Below are 27730 nucleotides of genomic sequence, written 5' to 3'. Positions count from 1 at the left end.
GGCCTGTTTTACAAAGCCGCGGTAACGGCCCTGAAGCCCTTAGAGATTTAAAAGGCTTTGCGTGGCAGCCGATAGCGCGGCTTTGTAAAACAGGCCCTTAGTTGTCAAATATTGAAACAGCAATATGTCCAAACATTATAGCTCGGAGGTTTGAATTGAATATACAATATTGTACATTTATCATTATGATTAGAGAATGACATGGTGACAAAATTCATCACCGTTCCCGTCCCCGTGGATAACCGCGGGAAATAATCCCATGTCATTTTCTAGTGTCTATTTCAACCTCTGTCCTTCTACACCAGCATTCTTCAAAGCAAAGCTTGTGGGTCAGTGGTTGTGCCCAATTATACTCTGATTCTTCCCTCTCTCCTTAAAGAATGACATGAAGATGGTTTCCCGCAGTTATCTGCGGGGACGGGAACGGTGATGAATTTTGTCACCGTGTCATTCTCTAATTATGATGTCAAACTGCATCAGCAATGTAATACTACTTACTTAACACAACACCGCAGGAAGCACTTCAGTCCCCCGAAGTAACCTGTTCAACTCTGTAACTCTTCTGGAAATTTCCAGATAACCTCTTATGTAATCCGCCTTGAACCACAAGGTAATGGCGGAATAAAAGTCACTAATGTAATGTAATATAATATTAATTGCAACTTACTTACGCATGGCTCAACAACTTGTAGTTTCATTATTCAGACAAAACATGGTGGCCACAGTACTAAAATACACCAAATTTTTAAAGGGCCCAATCATGCTGAACCGTGATGAACTTTTTTGAAAGCATCTTTCTGTAGAATTTGGGACCTATCAGGCATTTAATTAATGAACACATTAGAATGGTTGCTACAGAGTAAATGTCATGCATGTTCTCACTACATTTTGTGTTTTTTAGATTTTTATTAACTGCCTTTTTCATGAAGAGATTCACTCAAGAAGTTTACAATTCATTGAATAGTAATCAGATACTCTTAAGTATTTTTCCCTATTTGTTCTGGCAGGCTCACAATCTTAAGTGTGGTTCCTGGGGCAATGGCGTGTTAAGTGACTTGCCCAGAGACACATGGAACAGGCTGGGATTGAATTTGCAACCTCAGGGTGTGGTGGCAGCAGCTGTAACCACTAGGCCACCTCCTCCACTCCTATTATTCAGCACTTGACTTGGAAAACTTCATTACAGATTTCAAAAATAATTTTATCTCTCTTCATTAACCCAAATTCAGTATTGTACATAATGAAAACCAAAGGGATGTGACTTCTTGATATTTGAATTACTGACGAGCGCTCTCAGGGCAAACCATTGGTATTGGTATAAGTACTGAGCCCCAATCAACTGGCACCTCAGTGCCATTGTAAATCAGACTTACAAACATAAATAATGTCTCCTTCTTTGCAATATTCTTTCTTTAAAAACAAAGCGCCTAAGCATTACTTTCTAGAACAACCTTTATTCCCCCATATTGGTAAATAATAGTGACATCAAATTAAAACGACGTTGAGATATGGAACAACTCTAATCCTAGATATGTCTAATGGCCTCCCCATTAATAAACCAGTTCGGGTAGACAGGCTAATTGAATCCAACTAACCTATCCGGCTCCCCATTATAAATAGAATGTTTAGATTATGATTATTTAATCACTTTGATAGTAGGGGAATAACTTCCTTAGGTACCAGTAGCACTACCTCCAAGTATTATCAAACTGCGTTGGAGGTTTTTAGCGCAGGCCAGTGTACTAAATGCTCTGACTTTCATAGAATTCCCATAAGCATCGGAGCACTTACCTCGCCGGCCCATGCTAAAAACCTCTAGTGCAGCTTGATAAAAGACAGAGAAAGTAAGGTAGTATCCTGGATGCATCGGAAAATTCAGGAACTACAAATTAAAATATCTCAATGGGTTTTCCAGGTTTTCAATATATCTATTAGTAATAATTTTATCTTTCACCAGAGCAGATTACACTTTTTATAACTCGGATATCTCTGTCCCAGCTTTTTGAAACTGAGTCTGTATGTTCTTAACTATTCCATCCGTGTTTGTTATATTGAATTAAAAGTTATCACTAGCTTTGTCAAAAAAGACCATAGCAATGTGCACAGTGGTCAAAGTGTCCCACACCAAATCAAGGGAGCTATTTGCTGGTTTACAAGTGATGCAAGAATGTTCGAAGACTCCAAAATCCCCTCAGACTCCAGATTCTGTGGCAAGAGAAAATCCCCTCCAACAGGTCCAGAGGTAGGCATATTAGCTGTAGAAGTTGCTAACTGTTGAGCTTGAGTCCTCTCTCCTGTCTAAGAAAACCCAGATGTTCCAGCTAACTGAGAGCTTACGTCTCCAGGGCTCATGCTTACTTGTGAGAGGATACACTGCAACTCACCTTCAGTGGCAAACACAAATGCAGGGTAAAGTGGTATTTGATGCTGAATCGGCCTTTATGTAGTATTAGCATTTCTCATGGCTGCAGCTTCGATTGGCCCAGCAGGAGGATTCAGTACTGACAAACTGTTGAATGCTTTGAGGATAGAAATCTGACAGTTAATGGCTTAAAGGAAAGTCTCTGGCTTTGCCCTTTCACATCTTCCCCTTACTCTACAAGGAAGCATAGAACGAAACACTCTTGTAGCTCAGTTCAGGCAATTACCTTGACCACTACCTCCTGTGGTAATTATTTGTAGTGGTTATGCTCTAACAGTCACATTAGCACAGGGCTATTAATGAAATAAACAGAAAATAAGCCATTTTATGGCTGTGGTAAAAATGGCCCTTTACATGTTGGAAAGATCCATGCAAGGAATATAAGAAACGCCTTCACTGGATCAGACCTAGGTCCATCTAGTCCGGCGATCCGCACACGCGGAGGCCCAGTTAGGTACTCCCTGTAGGAGACCCGGATTTCCCGTATCCCTCGATATGATTTGCAAGAAGGTGTGCATCCAACTTGCGCTTGAAACCCAGAACAGTTGTCTCCGCCACAACCTCCTCCGGGAGAGCATTCCAAGCACCCACCACTCGCTGTGTGAAACAGAACTTCCTGACATTTGTCCTGAACCTGCTGCCACTCAGTTTCAGGCTATGACCTCTTGTCCATGTCGCATCTGAAAATGTCAGTAATTCTGCTTCCTGGTCTACTTTGTCAAATCCTTTTAATATTTTAAAAGTCTCTATCAAATCCCCTCACAGTCTTCTCTTTTCGAGGGTGAACAGTCCCAGTTTTCCGAGGCGTTCTTTGTAGCTCAAATTCTCCATACCTTTGACTAGTTTCGTGGCTCGCCTCTGCACCCTTTCCAGCAGAGTTATATCTTTCTTAAGGTATGGAGACCAGTGTTGGACACAGTATTCCAAGTGTGGTCTGACCATTGCTCTGTAAAGTGGCATTATGACGTCCTCCGATCTACTCGTGACCCTCTTCTTAATCATGCCCAACATCCTGTTTGCTTTCTTCGCCGCTGCCGGGCATTTAACCGATGGCTTTAGGGTTCTGTCTATCAGTACCCCCAAATCCCTTTCTTGTTCGCATTTGGCTAATGTCACACCCAATATCCTATATTCATGTTCTTTGTTTTTCTTTCCCAGATGCATCATCTTGCATTTGTCTGCGTTAAAGTTCATCTGCCACTTTATCGCCCACTTTTCCAGCTGGTTCAGATCCTTCTGAAGATCCTCGCAGTCCCTTTGAGAGCCGACATAGTTTTGTATCATCTGCAAACTTGATTATATAGCAGATTTTCCAGAACTAAACTCTGGACTCATGGCCCCACTCCAGGCCCACCCAGTTCTGCCCCCAGCCCCAGCCCCTCGACCTGTTCACTTGCCGTAAGGGCGTCTGTGCATGCGCTGTTGTGACGCGATGATATCACATGCATGTATGCATGCATGCGTGTAACATCACCATGTTGCATGCGCCCATGCGCAGATGCTATCCCAACATTGCTCCTAGCTGGCAGTTTTTCAAAACCCGGCCAAAATGCCGGGTTATGAAAAGCCATCCGGAAACCTGGACATATCCTCTAAAAGGAGGACATGTCCGAGGAAATCTGGACGTCTGGTAACCCTAGTCACTATGGCCTATAAAAGGACCCAAACACAAGACTCTGCATCAAAAATAACACCCAAAAGAACCAGGGATTTAAAAAAAAATTATTATTTGTAACTGTTTCATTTTATGTTTTCTGTATTTTGGATGGGGTTGTTTACGTTGTGGGTTTGAATATTGTGCTCTTCTGTGGTTTTGTTTTCTTGTGGTTTTCTTTTTTCCTCTTTTGCTTTTCATTGATCTCTCCTGTCCTCAGTACCTCCTCTTTTTTATGGCCCAGCACCTGTAGCATCCCTGGTTTATGTCAACTCACTTGGATCTAAGCGTGGACCAGGGATAGCAGTGTCTTATAGAAACACCGGGTGCCACGTGTTTGAGTACCTGGGTGATCTGGCACTCACAATCCTTGCACACCTGAGATTTTCTAATGATTTATCTCTGTTTTCTCAGATCCTTAATGGCTGGAGCAACTAAGAAGGAGTTTTCAAAGTAAATGTACAAACACCTAATATATTTTTCAGGGAATAAAAGAAAACTACGACAGGATAAAGAGATATCTTATTAATTAATTCTGTTTGCTGCCACTGAAATAGCTGAAGAAAGAAACCTGATTCTTTCTGTCTTTATCTGTTTTTAAGTCCATTATTCTAATTTGTATTATATCTGTATCCCATGTATTAGCTCACCAAGTTGTGAACCGCCTAGAACTTTTTCGGGATGGTGGTATATAAGAATAAAATTATTATTAGTAGTAGTACTGCAACTTTAACTGTGTCACTTACATATCCGGCCTTTTGGAATTCATTTCCACATCATATTAAACAAATTGAGATATTTTCTTTTATTAAAAATCAGGTTAAGGCCTTCTTGTTTATGCAGACATACTATATACTTGAATTTACATTTTTGATCTAATTAGATTGTTTTGTTCTGGTAAGGAAGTTTATTTTCTGTTTATTATTTTATTTTGTATGATTTTATGTGATATTGTGTAATATTATGTTTGTTAATTGTAAGCTGCTCAGAACTGTAGATGATGCAGGATAATTTTTTTTAAATAAATAACTATTCATGTTTTGTTCTAATTACTATTTCAGCACTGTGTGCAAACCCCGGAATCCCAAAGGGAAGGACCAGTTGCCCTTCTCTTCCTCTGTCCTAGGAGGAGGTCTGTGTGAGCTGGACCGCCTGCTGCAGGAGCTGAATGCCACACAGTTTAATATAACAGGTACAATGTGTTGAACAGCACTTCTTTGCCTTTTTATTGGCCAGCTTCATTCTGAAATTTGGACTTCTAGGGCCCTGTAGTTTCATTGGATCTTCCAGCTCTATGTATTCAAACCTTTAGACTAAAGTCAGCTGGCAGAGAAGAAAAACCTGTACCGCATATCTCTCCTGTTGCCAAATGGAGGGAAGAGAGATGCTTGTGAAGTGGGGGTTGAGACAAAGATGGATGCATCTTGGGTTGTGGGGAGAGGAGAGAGGATGAGGGGTGTTGAAGAGATGAATTGTCTAGAGCAGGGATGCCCACACTTTTTGGGCTTGCGAACTACTTTTAAAATGACTAAGTCAAAATGATCTACCAACAATAAAATTTTTTTAAAACACAAAGCATGCTGTACGCAGAGAAAATGTTAATTATCGTTTATATTCTGGAGGTTTTTCAAAGAGGTCAAGGCAGATGACTCTATGCAATGTCACCTCAGTAACAACTATACAAAAAGAGACAAATATATCCCCCTCCCTTTTTACTAAACCGCAATAGCAGTTTTTAGCTCAGGGAGCTGTGCTGAATGCCCCGCGCTGCTCTCAATGCTCATAGGCTCCCTGCAGTTTAGTAAAAGGGGGCCATAGTGCAAAATATAGACAGCATATATAAATTCTCAAAACGGACACATTTTGATTACTAAACTGAAAATAAAATCATTTTTCCTACCTTTGTTGTCTGGTGATTTCATGAGTCTCTGTTGCACTTTCTTCTTCTGACTGGGCATACAACATTTCTTCCCTTCTTTCAGCCTACTGATGGCTTCCCCTCCTCCAGACCTCATTCCCTCCCCCAACTTTTTCTTCCTCTCTCCGTGCCCCCTCCCCTTTCTTTCTGTCTCCCTGCCTCCCTTTATTTCTTTCTGTCTCCCTGTCCCCCTTTTCTTTCTTTCTGTTTCCCTTCTTTCTTTCTCCCTGCCCCCCATCTTTCTGTCTTCCTGCCTGCCACCAAGCCACTGCCGCCGCCATTGGGAAACAGGCCCCCAAGCCACCGCCGCCCCAAGCTCTCCCTGATTCCCGACTCAGAAGTGTCGGGCTGACCAACATTCCTCTCCCCGACGTCAATTCTGACGTCAGACAGGAAGTTCTGGGCCAGCCAAGCAGCAATTGGCTTGCCCGGAACTTCCTCTTCGATGTCAGAATTGACGTCGGGGAGAGGAAGGCTGATCGGCCCAGTAGATTGCGAAGGCAACATGAGTCTATTACGGAGCCCGGGATGGGTTCCGCGATTGACTCACATTGCCTTCGCGATCTACTTGGTCGATCGCGATCGACTTTTTGGGCACCCCTAGTCTAGAGTGTGGGTAGAGAAGATAGAGCTGTGTTTCTCAACTCAGTCCTGGAGTACCCCCTTGCCAGTCATATTTTCAGGATATCCACATTGAATATGCATAAACTTGATTTGCATACACTGCCTCCAGTGGCACAGTAAGAGGGGTGCGTGGGGGGGGGGGGCAGTCCGCCCCTGGCGTGGTCTTCCTAAGGGCACAACCGCACCCCTCCTCCTCTTCGCCCTCCCCACACTCCTCTCCTTGCCACACGCGCCCCTTGCCTTCCCCTGTATCTTTTTGGCGCTCTCTCTGACATCACTTCCTGGACCTGTGCCTAGGAAGTGATATCAAAGGGAGCCAACACCAACATGGGCAGCATGTTTTAAATGTATGGGAAAAGGGAAGGGAATGCACGTGTGGCAGGGGGGACAGGGAAGAGGGTGGGAAGGGGTGCCATCACCTCGGGCGCCGTTCACCTTTACTACACCGCTGACTGCCCCCCAAATTCGGGTTCCATTCCAGGAACCCTCGTGAATTTTGAAAAACCGCAAATGCGGTTTTTCACCTGTCAAAAAGCAGGGGAGGCAGGAGAGGGCAGCTGGAGCACTGGCGGGTGAAGTAAATCACTCGCAGTCTGCTCTAACCGCCTCTTCCTGTAGTAAAGTCAGGCTACACCAATCAGGAGATGCTTTGACACGCAGCTCCTGTTTGGTGTAGGCTGACTACTACAGGAAGAGGTGGTCGGCACAGACTGCGAATGAGTGAGTTCGCGAACCGCAGATTTGCGGGGGAACACTGTATTCATTGTGGATATCCTGAAAACCTGACTGGCAAGGGGCTACTCCAGGACCGAGTTGAGAAACACTGAACTAGAGGATCTTACATAATGCCAGGGAGAAAGAAGGATGCAGGTGAGGGGAGGAGACAAGAGGATTTTGCAAGAGGGAAACGGGGAAGGATCTGCAGGGAAAGAGAATCCCTTTTCCCAAAATATCTGGATGTCTTCCTAAATATTCATGCTGTAGTTGGATCTGATTAAGATATTCAGATGTTTCTAATTCATCTTGCAAAAGCTGAACCAGTTTGAATTATTCTACAGTGGAGGTCTTACAATTTTCCATTCTCTGGGCTGCTGCTGGCAGCATATTACAGAAATTCAAGAAACTGTGTAACTTTTGACCCCTGCCTCTCTTCTTAACTTGACTGCATTGCGACTTAGTGGCCTTTCTTCTTTGAGTAATATATATAAATATAGATAGATAAACAATTCCTAGGCTGATGTTATGGCTCTGGCCACAGCATGAGCTGTGCTCGAAGGGATCTTAATAGATATCCTTCATCAGTCAGATCAGTTGGGTTTGGATATGCCATAGATTTTGCATGCTCAGGCTTAGGAAAGGCATGATATGAATGCTGTTATCGTGGTGGCCAGAGCTCATGCAAGGGTTCTGTGTACCCCAGGCAAATAAGCCATGTGCCTGTCAACACCTCCTCCTTCCTTAAGGCCTCCACCACAAACAAATATTGGCCCTGCAGTCATGTGTTTTGAAATACTCATGATGTCACCCTTTAGAAAGAGAGTGCTGCATCCTAGGATCCTGTGTGTCAGGCTGACTCACTTCTCTCTTCAAGTTTCAAGTTTATTAGAAATTTGATGAATCGCTTATACATAATTTACTAAGCGAATTACATTAAAATCCAAAATATGTTGCCCCCAAGGAATGCCTTTTAGTGGCACTTACCTTGGTGAAAGCCTTTGTTCACTAGTGAGTGGGGCATGGAGAATGCACCTTGATAGAAGTGCTCTTCCTACTCTCCGGCCAGTGCTGCTGGAACTTCTCACCTGGCAAGGAGGAAATTGAAGATGGAGGAAGAAAAACAGGAAAAGTCCAAATAGTTAAAAAAAATCTATAATTATTGTTATATTGACATGTACATGGAGCCCTACAACAAAACAAACAATGTAGATTAATATAAATGGTATAGAATTAATTCCTGTAGGTGATATTTATGTGTTGGGTTGTCTCTGTGCAGCACCATATGAAGGGCTTTGGGAGCAGGACAGCCGCACAGAGTACAAATATGGAAGGGCACAGAAATTGTTCCCTTCACCATCTCCTGTCATTGGCAATGGTAGGGTGGGCAGGGGGCGCCGGTGAGCACATTGTACAGAGCACAAATATAGCTCAGTATGACTAATGCAACCATATGTCCTGTTTTGAACTGGACAGTATCGTTTTTAGATCCCCTGTCCCGTTGTCCCCACACACAGCTTCGGGACACCGAAATGTCCCATTTTCAGAGAAAACGTCCTGAAGCTGTGCATGGGGACAATGGGACAAGTGATCATGGAGCCTGGGCTCTCTCCCTGATTCCCCGCCGCCGACGCAGCAACAGGGCCAGGCGAGTGCAGTGACAGCACAACAGCTGGCCCAAAAGCCTTCTCCCCGATGTCAATTCTGATGTCGGAGAGGAAGTTCCGGGCCATCAAGGCAGAGATTGGCTGACCCAGAACTTCTTCTCCAATGTCAGAATTGATGTCGGGTGAAGGCTTCTTGGCTGGCCGTTGTGCAGCCACTGCACTTGCCTCGCCTGGCCCTGTTGCTGCGTCGACGGCGGGGAAGCAGGGAGAAATTGTCATCGGTGGCGTGGGGAGTGCCAGGGAGAGAGAAAGAAAAAAAGTTAGGGGAGTGTAGCAGTGGTGGCTTGGGGGGGGTGCAGGGAGAGAGAAAGAAAGAAAGGGGGGGGGGGCAGGGAGAGAGAAAGAAAGAAAGAAATGAAAGAAAGAAAGGAAGGAAGGAAGGAAAGAAGGAAGTGCAACCAGAGACTCACCAGACAACAAAGGTAGGAAAAATTATTTTATTTTCAATTTAGTGATCAAATTGTGTCAGTTTTGAGAATTTATATCTGCTGTCTATATTTTGCACTATATTTTTCTATAGTTGTTACTGAGGTGATATTGCATATTTTAAAGTCATCTGTCTTGACCTCTTTTTTCTGCTTACAATGTGCTTTGTGGGGTTTTTTAAATCCTTATGGTTACCATTATGAATTAATAAGATATTGTGTGTACATGAAAAATGAATGGAAGATAGTGGGGGCGGGGCTCAGCCGGGATTGGGGGCAGTGCTGAAAATCAGTAGTTGTCCCATTTTGATTAGAAAAAAATAAATGACACAGCTGCCAAGGGGCCGACCTCCTATGTAGGAGATTTAGGGCCTGCCTGCTCCGCCTATAACCCTGCTTTGCTCTGCCCATAATGCTTCCCCACTCTGCCAATAACCCCACTGAAAGGGAGTCACTAAGTGGAAGAACTAAGCTTCTCGACGAGAGTGCAAGAGAAGGCCCACAAAAGTGTGAGTCTTCTGCTGAAAATGGGAGACTTGGCAGATCTGGTATTGAAGCTTTCTCTGTGACATTTACATTCTCAATCTGTTCAGTTTGTTTATATTGATATTGTGATAGACCAGTGTTTTTCAACCTTTTTTGGGCAAAGGCACACTTGTTTCATGAAAAAAATCACGAGGCACACCACCATTAGAAAATGTTAAAAAATTTAACTCTCTGCCTATATTGACTATATATAAAGTAATTCTCTTGAATAGGAATCAAATAAACACAAAGAAAGTATTTTATAATTACTTTATTATGAAATATTAAGTAATCAGAATAGTGAAAAATTATAAAATACTTTATTCAGTGCGAAACCTGTTTGGCTGAACACAAAGCTGATATTCTGGCTGGAATCGAAGAAAGACACACACGTAGCTCTTCGTCAACAGCTCTCAGTCTCTCTCTGTATTTGGTTTTTATAGCATACAAAAATAGACAAATATACCCTCCATCCTTTTTATTAAACTACAATAGCAGTTTTTAGCGCAGGGAGCTGCGCTGAATGCCCAGCGCTGCTCTTGACGCTCATAGGCTCCCTGCGCTAAAAACCACTATTGCGGTTTAGTAAAAGGGGACCATATTGTAAAATATAGACAGCAGATATAAATTCAGAACTGTGCATAGTAAGTGAAGGGAAGTTTTCATCTCTGGGAATTTACCCAGTTAACTATTAAGTTATTTGGGCAAATTCCTTTGAAAACTGTGGTAATACTGCCTCCACTTTGCTAAATTTAAAATAAAATCATTTTTCCTACCTTGTCTGGTGATTTCTGGTTGCACTTTCTTCTTCTGACTGTGCATCCAATCTTTCTTCCCTTCTATCAGCCTGTATGCTTTCTCTCCTCCACACCTCATTCCCTCCCCCAACTTTTTCTTCCTCTCTCCCTGACCTTTCTTTCTTTTTCTCTTCTTTCCTTCTGTTTCCCTGCCTGCCCCCTTTCTTTCTTTCTCCCTGCCGTTCCCCAAGCCACTGCCACTGCCGCTGCCGCTGCCATCGGGGAACAGGACCCACCAATGGATAACAGGCCCCAAAGCCGACGCCGACGCATGCTCTCCCTGACGTCAATTCTGCAATAGGAGAGGAAGTTCCGCCCAGCCAGACAGCGATTGGCTGGCCCGAACTTCCTCTCCGACTGCAGAATTGACGTCAGGGAGAGCATGCGTCGGCGTCGGCTTTGGGGCCTGTTATCCATTGGTGGGTCCTGTTCCCCGATGGCAGCGGCGCCAGTAGCTCGCCAAGGCAAAGTGAGTCGATCACCCAGGACAAAGTGAGTCCTGGGTGATCGACTCACTTTGCCTTGGCGAGCTACTGGCGCCCCTGCCTCGGGCCCCCTGTCAGCTCCGGGCCCGGCGGCCCTGCGGCACACCAGGCAACATCTCGCGGCACACTAGTGTGCCGCGGAACAGCGGTTGAAAAACACTGTGATAGACAATTAAATATAAAGCTTTGGATGTGTTCTTTCCTGCAAACAGCAGACCAGGCCATGACATGAGTTGTAAGCATAACAGATTTTGAGTGTTTTACTCCATTTTTCTGTGCAGTAACTGAGTATACTAATCAAATAATGTTTAAACCAGTAAAACTGAAATGTGAGCTGGGAGTCCCAGAGCTGCCACAAACAGGAATCACTGTTAGTGACTTTCATATGGCTATTATGTGGATTGCAGTCTTCTGAAGGGTTTAATTTCATCCAGAAATTTCCATTTAGAATAAAGTAATGAGTTGATTTTGTAGGTTCTTGATGTAGTCTGTCCCATTTGTTCACTTCTTTATGCTATTTCCTTTGCATTTTGTAGATGGTGGTGGGTTTGGAGATTAAGAAGCATAGAACTGTGAGTTCTAGTCTTCAACTCTGGAAGGAGGAGAGACATTGGGCAAAGCTAGTCTATTTCTTTTTTTAAAAAATTTAAATGTAAGGGACGTCTTTATTAATATATCAAAGCTAAAAGAATAATGGAATTAAGATTTAAGTATATCAGAAACAGCACCATAATATGCCATGTAAAGTAACAAATAACAGAGCCATAGTAATCAATTAACAAAATCACAAAAGCTACTCTGTTTCTTTATACTTCAGTTCTTATCCCTGCTCTGCTAGTGACTGTGTCTGATCTCTATCCCCATATGTCTCCTGTTGTTGAAAATCTTCATTTTTATTTATTACATTGACTGGTCTAGTCCAAGGGTATTTGACACTAGATAAACCTTCAGTTGTGCCCTTCCTCCCCTGGGGTGTCAAGAACCTACACCAGGGGTGGGCAATTGCGGTCCTCAAGGGCTGGAATCCCGTCAGGTTTTCAGGATTTCCCTAATGAATATTCAAGAGATCTATTTGCATGCACTGCTTTCAATGCATATTCATTGGGGAAATCCTGAAAACCCAACGGGAGTTGCCTACCCCTGCCCTACACCTTTGAAGTACAACATCTTCCTCTCCCCCTCCCCCTCCCCCTCCCCCATAGCTGTCCAACATTGTCCATCCTTTCCCTTCTCTATGCCATGCGTGTCCAGCATCTTCCCTTTCCTATCCCCCTCCTTAATAGTCCAACATCTTCTTTTCCCTATTTTCACCCCTTTTTCCCTTGACCTCCCTCCACCCCTGGCCAGAATTCCTGCAATGCTTTAGTACCTGAATAAATTCATGCAAACCGTTCTAAGCTCCCTTGGGCGGTATAGAAAATTGAATGAATGAATAAATAAATAAATACACTATAAACTATTCCTTTTCTTACTTCTCCCGCTAAGATTCTAGAATTTTCCTTTTCTTATCCCTCAGATGTTCAGGAGATGCCCTTCCCTTGTCCCCTAGTATGCATGTCCCCTATTCTATTCCTACCAGTGAGTGCTGTCATTGCTGCTGCCACCCTGTACAAGACCAACCTTGCTGTTATAACAAAGCAACTGTAGGGCATTGAGTTAACAAGCAGAAGGAGCAGGATGCGGCAAGCTTCAGCATACACGTTAGATCAAGGTCTCATGCTAATCACTGTCACTTTGTTTTATGGACAGAGCTAGCCTTGTGGCAGGCAGCGATGATGCAACCTCCAGAATTAGACTGCATTTGATGGATGCCCGTTTCACTTAGTGATAGGACCAGCCTTGTGTACTGATAGCCTGTTTGTTGTTGCAATCACCTTTAACATTAATAATGTACTGCCTGCTCATGTATTCAAGACATGACTGCATGTCTTTTCTGAAGCTCAAGCTCATGGTGATCCTATTTGCATGACAATTGCCCTAGAAATCTTCCAGCTGATTTTCAAAGCAATTTAAGCAGGCTGGAGAGGCTGCATCCTACTTAAATTGTCTAGAGTTATCCAATCACCGATATTCAGTGGCAAGTAACCAGACGGCGCTGCTGAATATTGGCTCTGAACAGCCATAAAAAAAGGTAAGCTGGTCAGGGCTCAAAAGTTGGCCTAAATTTAGTCACTTAACCATGTGGGTGCCGACACTGAATATCGACTGACACCCACATAATTCTTTTTCATTTCTACCCCTCCGAGCTCTCCCAAAGTGGGCAGTCTCCTTCCTTCCCTCCTCCCTCAGCCAGCCCACCACCATTCCTAAGATAAGAATAGCCTTACTGGGTCAGACCAGCGGTCCATCTAGCCCAGTATCCTGTCTTCATGGTGGCCAATCCAGGACACAAGTACCTAGCAAGAATCCAAATGGTAGCAACATTCCATGCTACCGATCTAGGGCAAGCAGTGACTTCTCACATGTCTGTCTCAATAGCAGACTATGGACTTTTCCTTCAGGAACTTGTCCAAACCTTTTTTAAAACCAGCTACATTATGATATGACAGAGACGTTTAAATACCTACATGATGTAAATGTGCATGAGTTGAGTCTCTTTTTTAATTTATTTATTCAATTTATTTGTGAAATACAAAGCTTAGGCTTAACAGAAATTTAAGAAAACTTTACAACAAATTATCAATTTAAATCTAAACAATAAGGAAACTAATATCACTTACCTGTAATTACAGTCCTCAATCTTTAAGAAGAGAGGCAAGAACAAAACTCTCCCAGGTTAAGAGATTAATACACAGCGGTCAAACTCATTCACAATGGTAAAAAATACGATCATGTCACTCCCCTACTGATTAAATCCCATTGGCTCCCATTTAGCCATCGTATTGCTTTAAAAATATTACTCTTAACTTTCAAAACTTTAATTTTCAAAGAACCACAATTTATCAACCGATTGCTTATTCCTCATAACACTTATTCCTCATCAAATAAGCGATCCATCAAATTTGAATAAAAACCTGAAACCTGAATTCAGAAACTTAAAGGAAATAAAACAGTCAACTTCAACTTATAAATCTGACACAAATTACTCTAGATTTCTCTAAGGTGCAAACGAAATCCCTTTCCCTTCCAGAAAAAAAACAAAGCTGTTCTGGTTCATAAACACATACTTATTAACTTGATATGGAATAAAGCATTTGCAGGAAAAACTTAATTGAATAGATGCACCTAAAGACTTTATCACAATATGTTAGAAATTCTCTTCTTGTTTGAGTCCATTTAGATCAGTGGTCTCAAACTCACGGCCCGCCAGGTACTATTTTGAGTCCCTCGGTACGTTTATCATAATCACAGAAGTAAAATAAAACAGTTTCTTGATCATATGTCTCTTTAGCTATAAATTACAATATTATTATTAAGACTTAGCCAAAAGGAAAGATTTATAAACTATAAAGAATTTTACCTCATGCAAAATTGTCATTTCTTTAATAAGACATTAAGGGCTCCTTTTACTAAGGTGCGCTAGTGTTTTTAGCGCACGCACAAAATTACCGCACTATTCCGCACGTTAAGGCCCTAACACACCTTAGTAGAAGGATCCCTAACTATTTTTTCTGAGGCCCTCCAAGTACCTACAAATCCAAAATGTGGCCCTGCAAACGGTTTGAGTTTGAAACCACTGATTTAGATACATCAGGAAATATATAAATTTTTTCACCAAGATAAGAGACTTGTTTCAAACTATAATACAACCTCAAGATTGAATCCTTATCCTGGTGAAAAACAAAAGATACAATTAGTGTGGCTCTCTCAAGTAATTCAACCTCTGATGACTCCAATATAGTTGATATATTTTGTTCAGGAACTTCATTCATTTCTTTTAGTGTCCTTTCCAAATAGTAAATCTTTTGTAATGGTGGTACATTTGCTTCTGGAATTTTTAGAGTGAAAATCAAAAAATCTTTAAAGATCTTTCTTGCAGTCTTGTATTTAGGCATAGAGAAATTTAGAACTCTTAAATTTAGATTCCTATTCTGATTCTCCAAGTTTTTCTATTTTACGAAGAGAAAAAGCTTTATCTAGTGTTTGCTGTTTAATAATACTGTTCATATTCAAGGTACAGTATTTTGCTGAATTTCACCAATCTTCACCTCATAATTTTGTATCACTGACTCTAAGGCCTGGATTCTGTATAGGACGCCCAATCCAGGCCTACACCCACCCAAACTAAACCCAATTCTGTAACCGACGTCCATGTTGCAGATGCCGGTTACAGAATCAGATTACTTTAGACATAGCCGCTATACTTAATCGTGGCAAGGGATCTCCCTGCCATGATTAGTATAGCGGCCGTGGCTATGGGTGAAATAAAGTTAATACCGTATTTCCCCATATATAGGCCGCAGCCTGTACATGGGTTTTACTTACCCATGTATGGGGCGTGCCTAGTTATATGGGGCAGCTTATCCCCCCCCCATTCCGGTACCTTTATCTGAGCCCCCTGGGTGGTGGACGGTGAATCTCCAGTGGTGCAGGGCAGCCACGATCTCTTTGGCATCCGTCCTGCCCCCGCACCGCTTGCTGAGTGACTGATATCAGTATTTGTGAGTCCCGTGAAAGCTGACGTCCGCCATTCAGCGGGCAGTGCGGGGGCAGGCTGGAGTCCTTATGGATGCCTTGCCTTCCAGGAAATATTGCAATTGGTCTGGTTCATAAAAATATATCTATTTGTCTGATAAGTAATGTAACATTTACAAGGAAAACAAAGCTGGAAGGTAGCTCCCAAACTTAAAACTAATTGACGATATGACAGGAATTTCTTTCCATCTTGAGACAGGAAAAATGGCAATCTTATGACATAAAATTCAACATTTTCAGTTGTATAAAAAAGACAAAGTACCGCTTCTTTATCCTGCAAAAACACAAAATTCACCAACAAAGTTGCTCTTGAGGAAATTTCAATTTGAGAAGATTCTAACATCCCAGTAAGTTAATTTATTTTTTCTTCTTTTAATTGGTTCAGGTAATATCATTTCTGTAGTAGAGGCATACTGGACTCAGAATACTTTAAGACTGACGTCAAAAAAGACACAGAAAAATTAAGCAATCTTAAATTCAAATTTCTATTTGCGTTCTCCAATTTTTCTTATCAATATATTTTTGGCTTTTAGTTGTGAATTAGAAGAAACTTTTAAATCTGAGACCAAACCCTCAACTTTGTCTAGTCTATTAGACTGATGTTGAATTTTTTCTTCACATTCCTTAAGCTAAACAACAGTGGGTGCATACCTGATAAAGGCTTTCCATAGCCCCCTACAGCACTTCCATGCTGATTTTAGCAAAGGTCTCAAAGGGAGGACTAGAGGATTCAAACCTTCTAGTTGTTGCATTGAGGGTGATTGCACTCCATTCTCCCTGCTCATTTCCTTGAGTGGCTCCTCCTGCCGCTTGAGAGCCGGCAGGGAGCGATCGAACTGCCTCCGGGGTTAGGGGTAAAATCGGCAGTTCCATTGGAGATACCAACTCCAGTGCATCCTGGTGAATCACCGAAAGTCCCATCTCCATCCCAGGGCGAGGAGGAACAGCAGGCCTAATCGGGCTCAGCGAAACGTCGCTGTCAAAATCCAGGGTCAGCCCTCCTCGGATTGCGGATCCACCGTTCCCAAAGGCACAGCGAAGGTGGTAATTGCTGTCTACCGCGATGTCATCGGAAAGGGGGCAGGAAGGTCACTCCTCTGTCTTTCCCTGCGTTCGAACATTTCCCATGAAAAAAAGTCCAAAGTCGAAGGTAGGTGTAAAGCCTTATTTAATAAGAAAATGCCGAAGTTGCAGGATCCTCTCACATTGCATACGCCATCTTGGTTTTTCTCTGTCATGTACCCCTATTTTAATTTGTTTTATTTATTTACTTTTGTTGTTCAGATATTTGTAGACATGTATGGCTTTGATGCTGTATATGTTACTTGTGAGCCGCTTTGGTTAAAAGCGGATTATAAATGTTTTAAATAAATAAAATAAATCATATCTCCCCTCAGCTGTCTATTTTCCAAGCTGAAGAACCCTAAACTCTAGTCTTTCCTCATATGAGGAGTTCCATCCCCTTTATCATCTTGGTTGCTCTTTTGAACCTTTTCTAGTTCCACTATATCTTTTTTGAGATAAGGCAAAAGAATTGAACACAATACTCAAGGTGCACCATGGAGCAATACAGAGGCATTATAACATTCTTAGTCTTGTTTACCATCCTTTTTTAAGCATCTTGTTTGCTTCTTGTCTGCCACTGCATATTGGGTAGATGGTTTCAGCATATTGTCTACAATTATACCCAGATCTTTTTCTTGGGCATTGACCCCCAAGGTGGACCCTAGCATCTGGTAACTATGATTTGGATTATTCTTCCCAATGTGCATAACTTTGCATTTGACCACATTCAATTTCATCTGCCATAGGGGTGCCCAGTCTTCCAGTTTCCTAAGGTCTGCCTGCAATTTTTCACAGTCTCCACATGTTTTAACAAGTTTGAACAGTTTAGTGTCCTCAATTTAATCACCTTACTTGTTGTTCCAATTTCCAGATCATTTATAAATATGTTAAATAGCACCGGTCCTAGAACAGATCCTTGCGGCACTCCAATATTTACCCTCCTCCATTGAGAAAAATGACCATTTAACCCTACCCTCTGTTTTCAGTCCATTAACCAATTCCTAATCCACAACTGAACATTGCCTCCTATTCCGTGACTCTTTAATTTTCTCAGGAGTTTCTCATAAGGAACTTTGTCACTCTCCTCCTGAACATCCCCCCACTCTTCTTCCTCAGTCCAAGGAGGATCCCCTAGGCCTTCCTGTATTTGTAATGGTCCACTAGCGGTCAGGAACAAAGCCCATTCATTCCTTAAGCCATTTTCAGAAGGCAACCGCAAGGGACAGAGCGAGTGGGCTTCTCTTCTGCCCCCACTGGATCACCAGGGACATGGATTTGTCCAGAAGGCCCTACTTTGACCATGATGGGAGCATGGGGGGATGTTTGAGATGTGGGGGGGGGGGGTGGCAAGCTGGGGGGAAGGTGGGAGTGAAGAATGTGGCTTGCTTCAGGGGGCCCACATTGCTGTCTTATGCAGGCCCTGGTTGAATATTGGCCAGGCCTGCATAAGCTCGGGCAGTCAGTCCCACCGGATTTAGCTCCTGATATTCAGTACTGGTGCTCAAACAGAGCCCGGTACTGAACAGCGGGGGCTAATCTAGCTGGTGACGCTGGCTGGATATCTACGAGTACATTTTTTATTACTGTTCCAGGATGACTGAGGATATTATATTAAGAAAAGGAACTGTCGCCTTTCAGACAACGTCTGCTTCATTTCCAATTTTTTCTGGAGCCTATTTACTAAAGGGTTTTTGTCATTGTGTGTGTTTGGGAAATGAGGGTAATAACATCTGCCTTTCTGTTACTCTTTCTGACTCATCTTTGGCATTTATTTACTAAAGTGTACATATTTAACATGCTAGTATGACCACATTAACATGATATTTACTACAGAGTAATAAGATCTTAGTTACAGATACAAAGTTACCGGTAAATGGTTACTGGTGCTGATAATACATGTATTAGATTAACCAGGGTCATTTTATACACTGGAGCAAGGGGTGCAAGAATGAATGGGGATTTTCCCTGCTCAGTGGACCTACTTAGCAGAAGCACAGGCAATGTGGGGAATGGGGTTTGAAATGGTGTGCTTCAAGACACTGGTGGCTCTTTAGGACATTTAGGGTTTTTGCCAAGATATCATTAGGTACATTAACTTGTCAATGCTCTCAACCAAAGTTGACTACCATGTTGAGATCTGGTTAACATTGGTTTAATGCAAATTGCATGGTTTAGTGCGATATGCATTATGTTATTGTAATGTTAATGAGTTGCTTTCCACATATTTACATACATTAATGTTTTATTTGTTTTAAGGGACATGACCCCCTCCTACCACCCAAAAAGGACATCCTCTGACATCTCTCCACATCTCCCAACATCCCTCGACAAACGACAAATCACGATTTTGAGCCAATCAGGGGCTTAGGCCCCTCCTAGTGCATCCCAAGATGCATTGGGAGGGGGAAAGCCCATCATTCTGAGCACATGGCCCTATAGGCAGGAGGGAGTGTGCTTCCCTCCTGATGAATTGTCATCTGAAAGTACGGAGGTTGTCAGGTGACTGTGGGGAGATGTTGGGAGATGTCGGGTAGATGTGGGGAGATGGAGGATGTGGGGAGATGTTGTGGGGGGGGAAGGTGTAGGAGATCAGTGGGAAGGAGGGAGAGACAATTTTTTTTTTTTTATTCCTGTTGATTCAGCTGATCCTGGCAGGGGAATCCACCATCAGCTGAGCTGACAGGACTGCACTGAAACTGGCTGAGCTGATGGGGATTCCCCTGCTGCGATCAGACAAGGTAGTTGGGATATCAGCAAAACTTGCTTTTGAGGGTTTTTCACAGGGACGTTTTTAAATTTGAAAATGGCCCAAAAAAATAGACATACTAAGGACCAAAACGTTTACATAGGTCATTTTCGAAAATAAAAGATAAGATGTTTGGCTGTTTTGAAAATGGACATTTTCTCTACTGGATTTCTGGATGTTTTTTTCAAAATGTCCAAATTAGACATCCTATTGAAAATGCCCCTCTATATCTCCATGGAGGAATTGCAAACCATATAGCATATTAATGTTAGGAGGATAACTAAAGATTGCTGGCAACCTATAGATAGATATGTCTGTTAGCGCTTTAGAAATAATTATTAGTAGTGGTAATAGCTAACTTTAAGCAAAAAAAAATCTCCTGCTATAAAACAGTTAGACCTATCTGACTGCTGAGAGGCTTACTTGCAATGTATCCAATTTTGTCTCTCACTCTCTCCATTTCTGTGCCTTTTATAGATGAGATCATGTCCCAGTTCCCCGCATCTAAGGGCAGTTATAGCAGTGGAGAAAAAAAGACTTTGGAGCTATCAGCAGGAAAAGGAGAAGGAAACAGCAAAGGAGGGGATGACAAGGCTCCAGTGACGTGAGTCATGCTGTGGCACTGACCAACTGACTGTGATAAGCATGGATCTTTGCACCCAGGCTATTATAAACAGACCACTCTGCTTCCATTATAAATAGGGCTACTGTATTGCATAATAGCTAGATTTGAGCTATATTGCATATGTCTAGATCAGTGGTCTCAAACTCAAACCCTTTGCAGGGCCACATTTTGGATTTGTAGGTACTTTGAGGGCCTCAGAAAAAAATAGTTAATGTCTTATGAAAGAAATGACAATTTTGCATGAGGTAAAACTCTTTATAGTTTATAAATCTTTCTTTTCGGCTAAGTCTTAATAATAATATTGTCATTTATAGCTAAAGACATATGATCAAGAAACTTTTATTTTATTTTTGTGATTGTGATAAACATACCAAGGGCCTCAAACTAGTACCTGGCGGGCCGCATGTGGCCCCCGGGCCGCGAGTTTGAGACCACTGGTCTAGATGATGAGTCTGTGCTGCTGTAACTTTCATATCACGTATGAACTTGCACTTCTTTGTTTCTTATGAAACTGGAGTTGCAAGCCTATGCAGGTAAAGAATAGAAAACAGAGCCATAACTTGGCATTGTAGTATTCAGGACTGGCAACCAGAAGCCTAGCCAGTCCTCAGTTTATGGGTGGGCCTGGGGTGGGCAAGATCCACAGATTTCCGCTCTGCTACCTGCCCCACCCTATCATGCTGTGTTGCATCGAAACAATAAAAATGAATACCTTGGCTAGCAAGGATCCCTGGGCCCTGCCAGCAGAAGAGTCCTTTATGGAGTCCCCCAAGCAGTCTCATCCCCACTGCAGTGAGCAGTATATTTCCAGCTGCTGACATTGGCACTACCCACTCACCCGCACATGCTCAGTTCAACCTTCATCTCCCATGCATGCATATCCATGGGGGGCAGGCAATTTGAACTGAGCATACATGAGGAGGGGGGAGAGTGCCACTGTTGGCACCTGGAAAATATTGCTCAATGTAATGAGGACAAGAAAGGACTCTTCAGTCAGGGACCTGGGTCTTCACCAGCTACATTAACGATGTGTGTTGCCACTGGGTGGACCCCTGCACAACTGGATTTGCATTGTCCTACCCAAATCCTGACCTTTTTCTCCACCTTGACCGACAACAATCTGGTCCTAGCAGGTCCTGAGGAAAATTGCTTTTTATTTCGGTTGTCTCTCCATGCTCATAACTAAAGCAAGCTCAAATTTTGTTGGGGAGGGGAAGAAGTTAATTCTGAATATCCACCTTGGGTCCTGATTCTGTACTACTAGTTCACATTTTCATTTCACTCATTCTTCTCTCTCCAAGGAGCCTTGCACCCAACCCTAGATACCCCTGGTCAAAAACCAAGACGAAGTCAAATCATCCAAGACAGTAGTGTAGCGTAGGTGAGAGGTACCCGCGGTGGTAGCACTCCTCTTCCGCCCTCTTCACTGCCCCCCACCTCCACACACTCCTTCCCCATCTCCTCGTGTCACGTGCATGCCACTTCCCTTCCCCCGTACCTCTGTAACGTTCCTGGTGTGAGCAGCAACCCCCAATCTGCTGTTGCGCAAGCATCGGCTCTTCCTCTGATGTCACTTCCTAGGTGTGGGTCCAGGAAGTGACATCAGAGGACGAGCCAACACTGGCGCAACAGCAGGTTGGGGGTTGCGACTCACACCAGGAACATTATAAAGGTATGGGGGAAGGGACGTGTGCACACATGCAGCAGTAGAGGGGGGGGGAAGGAGGATGGGTGCCTGTGCCTTCACCAAGACAGTGCTCGGGGCGGACCCACCCCCCCCCTTACCACACCCCTGCTCCCAGAGCAATATATATCTTTATAAGTGACAGAAATTGTGCCTAGACTGAAACTGGCCATTTACACCTGCTCCAATGTTTGCACATATCTTTTAATCAATGGTGGTCATTTTACAAGTGGTGTTCATGTTTTAAACATCCCAGTCTGAGCACATTATAAGTGTTTACAGCCAAAACATATAATCCTAGTATTCTGTATAGGACGCTGGTCTCGGCAACCACCTGAGAATCGCATACCAGCGTCCCAGAATTGCACAGACGCCTTACCCTTGACTATCTAGCTGGTGCTCATGTCAACCGGCGCCAGTTAGAGAATTGCACCTGCCTGATCACAAAGATAGGTGGCTCAGCTGCCTATCTTTGCCAAGTGATCCCTTGCCATCAGCTGATCGTGGCACCAGGACTTCCCGAAACCGCTGATCCTCGATCTGGCAGAAATCCCCAATCAGTTGAGCCCTGTATTGGTAGCATGGAATATTGCTACTCCTTGGGTTTTGATCAGGTACTGGTGACTTGGATTGGCCACTGTGAGAACGGGCTACTGGGCTTGATGGACCATTAGTCTGACCCAGTAAGGCTATTCTTATGTTCTTATGTCCTATCTGGTTCTCAGCATGTTCATCTCTGCCCACAGTAGAGAATGACAAGGGGGAAAAAATTTGTCCCTGTCTCCGCCCTGTCACCGTGAGCCTGTCTCCGTCCCTGTGAGCTCTGCCCTCGCCCCCACATATATTCCCCACCAAAAGTGTACAACGTCTATTCCTCTCCACCCCCCTTCGCCTGGTCCAGCAGCCCTCTCTCTCCCTCCCGTCCGCCGCGGTCCAGCAGCTCCTTCCCTCCCTTCAGTCCCCTTTCCTTCACTATCTTACTTTAATTTTCATCTTAACAAGCCGCTGGAGCCTTGAAGTCGCGTGCGGCTGCCAGAAAGTCCTCAGATGCAACCCTAAACAGGAAGTTGCATCAGAGGAGGACTTTTCAGCAGCCGCATGTGACTTCAAGGCTCTGGTGGCTTGTTAATATGAAAATTAAAGTAAGCCAGGGAAGGGAAGGAGGGAGGGGCTGCTGGACCTCTCGATCTTCAGTTAACTGCGGGTACAAGGCCATTCACCACTCCACGGGGTCGTGAATGGCCTTCTCCCCGTCCTCACGGTGACCATTTTTTTTACATCCCCGTTTTGGTGGGTTACCCGCGGGTAACACTCACCGTGTCATTCTCTAGCCCAGTGGTTCCCAACCCTGTCCTGGAGGACCACCAGGCCAGTCGGGGTTTTGGGATAGCCCTAATGAATATGGATTGGGCAGATTTGCATGCCTGTCACCTCCATTATATGCAAATCTATCTCATGCATATTCATTAGGGATATCCCAAAAACCCGACAGGCCTTGTGGTCCTCCAGGACAGGGTTGGGAACCACTGCTCTAGCCCACAGTCTCTTGCACTGTCTGAGGCACTAGAACAGTTCTCTATCACAATGTCAGATCCCATCCTATGTCTTTTGTGTTGTGCGAGTGCTGAGCCTGTGCCCTGCCACATAAAAAGCTGTTCTAAGATTTTTCAGCACTCCCCTCCCTACCATATGTTCACTTCCTCTGAGGTGAGGTTTCCCTTGCAGGACAAGAGCTATTGCTTTCAAGCATGTACAAACCTTCCCATGCAACTTCTGCAAGAGATTGTAAAAATGACAAGCACCATGTTTAAATATGCCTTACAAAAACATCAGGGGGGGAGGGGGTTGTAGTCATTTATATATGGTACGTCCAAGTTTCTGAAATTGCCAGTAGCTCTAAATGTTTAGGGTTGTAAAACTCTATGCCTGCCAATTTACAGAGTTGGTTGCTAAATGTTTTGGAAGTACAACATGTTTTTTTCGTTACCCTGGGGAACAAAACATTTTGTGCCTCAAAGCTATGCTAAACGTTTTGCACCTCAGAGCAGTGCTAAATGTTTTGTACACATTATATGTGTTGTAGCACTACTACAGGCATCATTAGTTGTTTTAATAGTTTAAAAATGTTGATTTACCCCTCTTTTCAACAAAGTAAGAGTGGTTCCTATTAAAACTTATAAAATTATATATCACCAAAATGTTCCCTTCTGCCACTGAATGGACATCAGGGAGGCCTCTGAGACCCTGTGTTCTTATCCTATCTGGGCAGGGCATGATGATATAGGTTAATGTGGGCTGTTTTCAGCTTCAGGGGCACTAGTATTTCCTTTAAGGATTGGCTGGGTACCTGCAATTTTATTTTTTTTTCATGTGAGTGACAAGTTCAAAAAAATTTTGTGTGTGCGTGGGCAACAAGTTCTAAAACCTAACCGTTTTCCAGATTTAGGTGAGTATTTGGCCTTGATCCAGGCCTTGAAAAAATATGTTTCAACCTGTACGTTGCATTCACAATCGGCAATGAAACTGTCTGGGATGTGCATTACAAAAAGACTGGATGTCAGTTATTTCTTTAGCTGGCCCAAAATTGTGGAATGCTTTGAATGGACCATTAAGATTATGTTCTAACTTTGTAACATTCAAAAAACTATTGAAAACTCACATTTTTGTAAAAGCCTTCTATGAATAAGGAATTCCTGCTTTGATGTACTTTTCCTAGGATCTTTTTATTTGCTGAATTTATTTTTTTATTGAGTTTGTATTTTAGTATGTTTTTAGTTGAATTTGTGTTTTTGTAGGTCTCATTTTATGTATGATCATTTGTAATCTGCCTAGTTGATAGGTGGAATGGAAATTTTTAAAATAAATAAATAAGGTTATGCATTTGGGCTGCAAAAACCCAAGGGAACGGTACAATTTAGGGGATGAAGAACTTATGTGCATGACCAAAGAGCGAGATTTGGATGTGATTGTATGTGATGATCTTAAGGTGGCCAAACAAGTTGAAAAGGTGACGGCGAAAGCTAGGATGTTAGGGTGCATAGAGAGAGGTATGGCCAGTAGGAAAAAGGAGGTATTGATGCCCCTGTATAAAAATTTGGTGAGACCTCATTTAGAATATTGTGTACAATTCTGGAGGCTGCACCTTCAAAAAGATATAAAAAGGATGGAGACGGTCCAGAGGAAGCCTACTAAAATGGTGCGTGGTCTTTGTCATAAGGCATATGGGGACATAAGGCATATTCATATCTCCCATATGAATATGCATGAGATCTATTTGCATACAATGGAAGCAGTGCAAGCAAATAGATCTCATGCAAATTCATGGGGGAAATCCTGAAAATCCAACAGGATTTTGGCCCTCGAGGACCGACATTGACAGCCCTGCATCTATGCTGTCATTTACTATGCTACTATGTAAATAAAATAGAACTACTGTAAGATACCATGCATGCACAGGAGTAAAATCAGACCTGGATCAGTCTATACTCCAAAAATGGAGCCAGATGGCAACTGTACACTAGTTATAAACATAATCTTGTGTAATTATAGTCTGTTATAAGCAGTAAGATAGGATTCTAATAGGAATGCCTGCAACTCTCTGACCCTCCTGTTTTTTCAGGTCCTCTGGGCCCATGAAACCATCTGCAACCTCTGCAACCCTTGAGCTGGACAGACTTATGGCATCACTCTCTGATTTCCGAGTACAGAGCAATGTAAGTTTTTATATTTATTTCCAGACAATAACTCAGAGCAGTGTACATCAAACTGCATTGGCACCCCTTGGCTGTGTTTCGTTTCTATTGTACTGACATTGTGAGTATTATGTGTTATTTGAATGTTTCTAATGTGTTGCCTATTAAGTTTTATTTGTATTGTGCTGTTGTATCATATCTATGTTATATAAATGTTCTTTCATGCTGTCTATTATAACATATCATCTGTACCCTGCTGACATTTGCTATATTTTTGTTATATGATTATTCTGCTGTACTGCTTTAATGTGTATAGTTCTAATACAATAAAAAAAAAAATCAATATGGAGACTGAATTACTTAGAGCAGCATAATATAAAAAAGTCTAAGTCCATTTTGAGCCTAGGGCGCTAGTCACCAAAAGTTGGCAGCATCTAAAGTCCATTCTCACAAAATACGCATTCTTGTCCAGAAAATCGTCCAAGTCCAAAACACCTAGAAAAAGACTTTTTGGATGTGGGAGGGGTCAGCAAAGTAATGGACTGGACCCCCAGACATGGCAACAGAGTCATGGGGCACCTTATAGGGCACTGTTGTGAACTTCACAAAAAGGGTGCTACATAAACATCTCACCACAACTGCCTTGCAGGTCATGGTGAGCCCCCCAAAACCTACTAGACCCACCTGTCTACCACCCCAATAGCCCTTATGGCTGCAGGTAGCACCTATATGGCAGTACAGTAGGGTATGAGGGGGTTTTGGTGGCCTTTAAGCGCTTTAGAAATACTCAATAGTAGTAGTAGTAGAGTGGCTTATGGGCTTGGGTCCTCCTCTCTATGGTTTAGTAGCCCACTCCATAGACTACTTAAGCCATCTCTATGCAGCTTTACTAGGCTTTCCTATGCCAGGTGCTGATGTCCTGTTGGCAGGTATGTATGTTTTTATTCCGATTTTTATGGCAGTGTGTGGGGGACCACAAACTAAAGTACTAATACACATAAATGAATCCCTAAGATGCCAGACTCTACATGCAGTATACCTCCAGAAAAATAGAAAGAAATTAATTTCTTTCTGAACAGTGCAAAATATAGACCACAGCACAGATGTAAATTGAAAATAAAATAAATTTTCCTACCTTTGTTGTTTGATGATTTTATTTTTCTAATACTCTTTTCCTAGTCTCTGGTTGCACTTCCTTTTGTCTGTGCTCATAACTATTTCCAGGGTCTTCTTATCCATTTGCTGGTTTTCTCTCTTCTTCAATTTCTGCCCTACATCCATCTTTTGCTGCAATACGTTCAGGGATACTGAGTATAGACTCTAGGTCAGAATAAGCTAAAGATATATCTAACACAATACTGACCTATAATGGTAACAAGCCTATGGAGAGTGATCAAACAGATGTTTATAAAAATACTCAGAGATACTCTGAAGGGAAGGCTGAAAAACCTCCCTTAGGTAAAGAGTTCACCTTCCAGTCATTGTTATTTCATAAAAAATCTTTGATCACAAACTCCAAAAGGCTGTGCATGAAACAATTTCAAAAGATTCAAAATAATCCAACGATTTGTCTTGTTCTGATGTTCAGCAAAAGTCACTTCACAACAAATGCTAATGAAATTTGCACTTAGCTTGTAAGCAGGATTGAAGGGGTCCCAACGTGGCCCCGTTTCGATCCCTGCTTCAGGGGACCCGAATGTTGTGTGTTCAAACAGGTTCCTGATTGGAAAATATGCTGGATAGACTCGGCTTCGTGACTTGCAACGAACAGTTCTAATGAAAAACAAATGTATCATGTTGGGTGTGAGTGAAGTGAAATACCCACACAAGTATATGTAAACTCTAAATGCTGCCAAAGGCAAAACTAAAGATAGGAAGCACAAGATTCACAAAGTACAAAATTCAAAAGGCTCCTCGGAGTGTACATACCACGGCTGAAGAGTTGATAAAGTAGCTTCTGAAAATTCTAACCGCCAGACAGGTAGCTAGTCACTGGCGTTTTTGAACCAAAAACGTCAAAAAACGTCATGACATCAGAAAACGTAATAACGT

The 27730-nt window shown here is 42.8% G+C and overlaps 1 protein-coding gene across 3 annotated transcripts in view; it reads left to right on the top strand.

The window, feature by feature from the left end:
* Positions 1–27730, top strand: part of TGFB1I1 (transforming growth factor beta 1 induced transcript 1) — a 110994-nt gene that overhangs the window by 55669 nt on the left and 27595 nt on the right. For all 3 annotated transcript variants that reach the window (XM_033946639.1, XM_033946638.1, XM_033946637.1), the window contains exons 4-6: positions 5138–5268; positions 20155–20281; positions 25606–25699. In XM_033946639.1, the coding sequence (XP_033802530.1) occupies positions 5138–5268; positions 20155–20281; positions 25606–25699 (352 nt within the window). The remainder of the gene's footprint in view (positions 1–5137; positions 5269–20154; positions 20282–25605; positions 25700–27730) is intronic.

This window comes from Geotrypetes seraphini, chromosome 5 (genome assembly GCF_902459505.1).
Source record: "Geotrypetes seraphini chromosome 5, aGeoSer1.1, whole genome shotgun sequence".
NCBI classification, from domain to species: domain Eukaryota; kingdom Metazoa; phylum Chordata; class Amphibia; order Gymnophiona; family Dermophiidae; genus Geotrypetes; species Geotrypetes seraphini.
Note: the sequence above shows the minus strand (reverse complement) of the source record. Positions and strands in the feature narration are given on the sequence as shown.